The sequence below is a fragment of the Oryzias melastigma genome, linkage group LG3, assembly GCF_002922805.2.
Source record: "Oryzias melastigma strain HK-1 linkage group LG3, ASM292280v2, whole genome shotgun sequence".
NCBI classification, from domain to species: domain Eukaryota; kingdom Metazoa; phylum Chordata; class Actinopteri; order Beloniformes; family Adrianichthyidae; genus Oryzias; species Oryzias melastigma.
Window position 1 is genome coordinate 20,333,245 of NC_050514.1, and position 3,881 is coordinate 20,337,125.

General features: G+C 35.9%; 1 protein-coding gene across 2 annotated transcripts in view; it reads right to left on the reverse strand.

The window, feature by feature from the left end:
- The window catches only part of spon1a (spondin 1a), a 65,948-nt gene that overhangs the window by 44,347 nt on the left and 17,720 nt on the right, over nucleotides 1-3,881 (reverse strand). For both annotated transcript variants that reach the window (XM_024296108.2, XM_024296107.2), the window contains exons 4-5: nucleotides 2,802-2,875; nucleotides 1,374-1,496 (exon numbers count right to left, since the gene is read on the reverse strand). In XM_024296108.2, coding sequence (XP_024151876.1) covers nucleotides 1,374-1,496; nucleotides 2,802-2,875 — 197 coding nt within the window. The remainder of the gene's footprint in view (nucleotides 1-1,373; nucleotides 1,497-2,801; nucleotides 2,876-3,881) is intronic.

The window sequence follows — 3,881 nt, forward strand, 5'->3', positions numbered from 1 at the left end:
ACAAATTGAATAAAAAAATAATTTGTTGTGTTATATCCCTAATTCACATTTTTTCCTATGCACAAGCAGCAAAATAAGTCTCGGATTAATTTATTTTATTTTACAATTCATCTACTTTGATGTTTTTATTTATTTTTCTATCTCACATCACTGGTTTTGAAGTTTGTTAAAGACCAACATAATAAAAAGCCTAGAGGATTGTTGATGTCTATAAAGGTTGCTCATTCTATTTTAAATAATTTAAATAAAAAGCTTTTTTTTTTTTTTTTAAGAAATATACTTTAAAAAACACATAAGTAGAATGAGATTCTACAAATATTAAAACAAATCCAAAAACGTTTATGGGTCTGAATTTGTTCAAGTTTGAGGACATGTAAAAGCAGCCTGCTCACTTTGAATGTGCAGTCAAGCCTAAATCTATTCATGTATGCAGTAAAATGTATTTATTCTGTGAACCTGCCACAAAATAGATTCAGCCTCAGAACATTTGCCTATAATGACAGAGAGACTACAACTAAGTGTGAAACCAAATATAAAAAACAAAATTGGAGGAAAGTGCCGTCCTGAATGAGTAAAAAAATCTTTCTATGAATTTTCATTTAAAAAAAACCAAAGTTGGGTCAATAGTGTAAAAGAAAGCAAGCCATCACTGAATAATATTCTTGAGTGCAATTTATGCACTCCTATAATAGCTAGTTACCTAGGAAATGACTTTGTGCAAGGAGAAATCAATCTGCAGCCCCCTAAGAGCCAGGATGAAACAGAAGCCACACAGCTAGCCCTCTCTCCTTGGAGGTTGATCTGTCTGCAAAGTGAGTGAGTGTGTGTGTTTTTGCCCATGTGTGCGTTTTATGTGTTGGAGTAAGTTGCCCAATGGTCCCACCATGAAACAGTGAATTAGGGCTTTTCTCGATCCCGGGGTTTATCTTATTCTGCTCTAATCGGTGTATTGATCTGACTGGCAAGAGGCCGATTTAGACAAAATAGGTAATGTAATCCGTAAGTCTGTTCACATCCTGATAGCGTGGCTCAAGGTTATATGCACATAACACAACTATTGCCCACTAAGATCAACCCCAACCCCCCCCATCCCCAATTGCTACTGAGAGTCCAGTGCAAGGTCAATTTATTTTTCAGGCAACATGAGAAATAACTGATATTTTTTTTTTAAGTTTTTTGGAAAAAAAAGAAAGAAAATTCTAGCAATGGTCATTTATTGCAATAAATTAACAACAAATGGATACATTTTTGTTAACATCTCAAAATACATTTCACTACTTATTCATAGAACAAAGTCCTAGCAAATGAGAGTCATTTTGATTTCAAAAATAAATTTGTAAACTTTTAATTTTCTGTTTGGCAATTTGACTTACGGGGATAATCTTTGGGATGAATCTTCTCTGACCAGTTCCCATAGAAGGTGACCCTGTATTTTGCTGTGCCACAGGCACAACAATCCAGCGGCGGTTTATCTGTTGCATCTCCATAGAGTGACTCTGGGCAGAAATGGACAGAGAAAAAGAAATAAATGAGCTTGATAAGGAGGATTAGCTGACTTGTTGACAGTTATGCCCATCTTAAAAAGAAAGAAGAGGTTAAGAGGAGGAACAAGAAAGGCATGAATATAAAGAATGCAACAAATGTTCCTAATTTAGGATCCCAAGTAATGAAGGAAAACCAAAAAAAGCAATTATACAATGTATGAAGAGAAATGGAGAATGGGACAAGAGGACCTGGCTGCAGACATCAACGTCCAGACCGGAAGTCCTTGAACAGAACCTGAACTCCCCCCAAATCACTCAAAAAAAACTTTATTTTAATTGGCGACCCAAACAGTTAAAAAAAAATGTCCCTTTTTAAGCTTTGGTATTTTTTTTTTTTTTTTTTCCCCTACAGTTCCCAATACTTTTGAGTTAGGGCTCCAAGTTGGGCTTTTAAGATGGGCCGGACCAGGCTCTTGGGTGCAAAGCCCACCATAGCATCTGCAGAGATTGACAGTCATTCAAGTCAACGGGACAAGAAATCGGGTGACCCTACTTACTTGGTACGATCTAGGACAGGTTCATGACTGATTTCAACCACAGTAGGGAATTGTTTCGGCACTTTCAGGACAATTTTTTAGTCTCCCAGGTTCTCAGTCCTGTGCCCCTAACCAATAACATTGTTTCTACTGGATCCAAATTGCAGTTTGCCAGATTCTTGTTCCTGGGAGACTAACCTCCCTACTTCAACGTCTCCTGGGTCCAACTTCTCAGTTTGCCAGATTCATCGGCTTTGATCACTAACTTCACTATGTCAGTATTTTTTGGTGCCAACATCCTGGAATGCCAGATTATGGGTTCTGGGTCCCTAACCTCACTAAATGTCCTCTGGTGCCAAGATCCCAATGGCCAGCCTCATGGTCCCAGGTCCCCAACTACACTTTTTTACAAACATCTAGAGGATCTTCTAGCCTCCCTATACAAGTGTTCCTGGTGGGTCTCCAGGGTTCCTGGTGATGTTTGCTGGGTCTTCTGGACTGTGTTTGGGGGGCCTCCCGGACATCATTCCCCAGTGTTCCTTAGATCTCCTAGACTGCATTTTCCAATGAATGTCATTTCTCTATTTATGCATCAGAAAAAGGTATCAGAACATTGGTTTGACTTCTTGCTGAAACTAGGGTGAGGGTTAATAGTAGAATTTCTACTTTCAGCGGACATTGTCAGGCGCCATCTTCTCTGCAGCCAGGTCCCTCTCAAATGGGAAACAAGGTAATATAAAAAGTACAGATATTATTTAGGAAAATAATAACAAAAACTTACCTTTCTCACACATTTGCTTGGTGAGGGGGCCTTCATCCTGGAAAAAGATTATCTTCTTCTGCACAATGCTAGCCCTACACAGAGAGAGTGAGTAAAACATAAACAGTTTAAAATACAGCTGATGTAAAAGAAGTCATAAGAATTAGTATTAGAGCATCATTGGTTTAGTTTTGAAATTAAGCAGGAATCATTACATGTAAGTCATTAACTTGAATTGTCTGGAACAAGGCTGGTTGAGCCATAGCAAAATCAGTGACACATTTATTGCATATTTTTTTGAGAGAAATTTCTTCTAGCACATAGGTTTAATGTCCATTTGTAACTCTGTAAAAATGATGTATTTTACAAACCAGCTTAATCCGTGGGAGGTTTTTATTAGCGTAAAACATATTTTCCTTGTGTGAAGCAGCCGATTAAAAATAAAAAAAATGTATGCATCTCACACTTTTCTCGTACCATAAATTCTACATTTTAAGGCCATTTATATCTGAAGTAAGTAAACAAAAAGGAAAGAAATTACAAAACGACCATGATAAACATTTAATCAGAAACACAGATTTGCTAACTTGTGCTGGGTAATTAAGGTATATTGTGTTTAAATCTTGTGCATGTTTAGTTGCTTTTGCAAACATCACTAAGCACGTCAATGCTCAGTCTTATTGTTGCATTGATTGCTTGGGGTTGTTCTGTTTTTCAGTTTGAGCATCTAAATTAAGCTTTCAGATTTTTTAAATTAAGTTATTACACCAAATATATATTTGTGTTTAAAATGCCATTAAAAATAATGCATTGTTATACTATAATTTTAAAAATGAAATTATAAATTAGCAGAATTCCAATGAATGTCCAATTTTGATTGCAGCAGCCTCTTAGTAGCTAAGTAAATGTTTATTTATAAGAAGAGCAACTCTCAAAGTGTATTATAATATATATATATATATTTTTAATAGTTTATTCAAACATGTTAATTTATACATACACAGTAGCTATATGTTACAGTCGCATCTGTGTTAAAACAAGATAAAATAATACAAGTTAATACAAGCTGCTTACATCAAGTAAAACACCATAAAACGTATC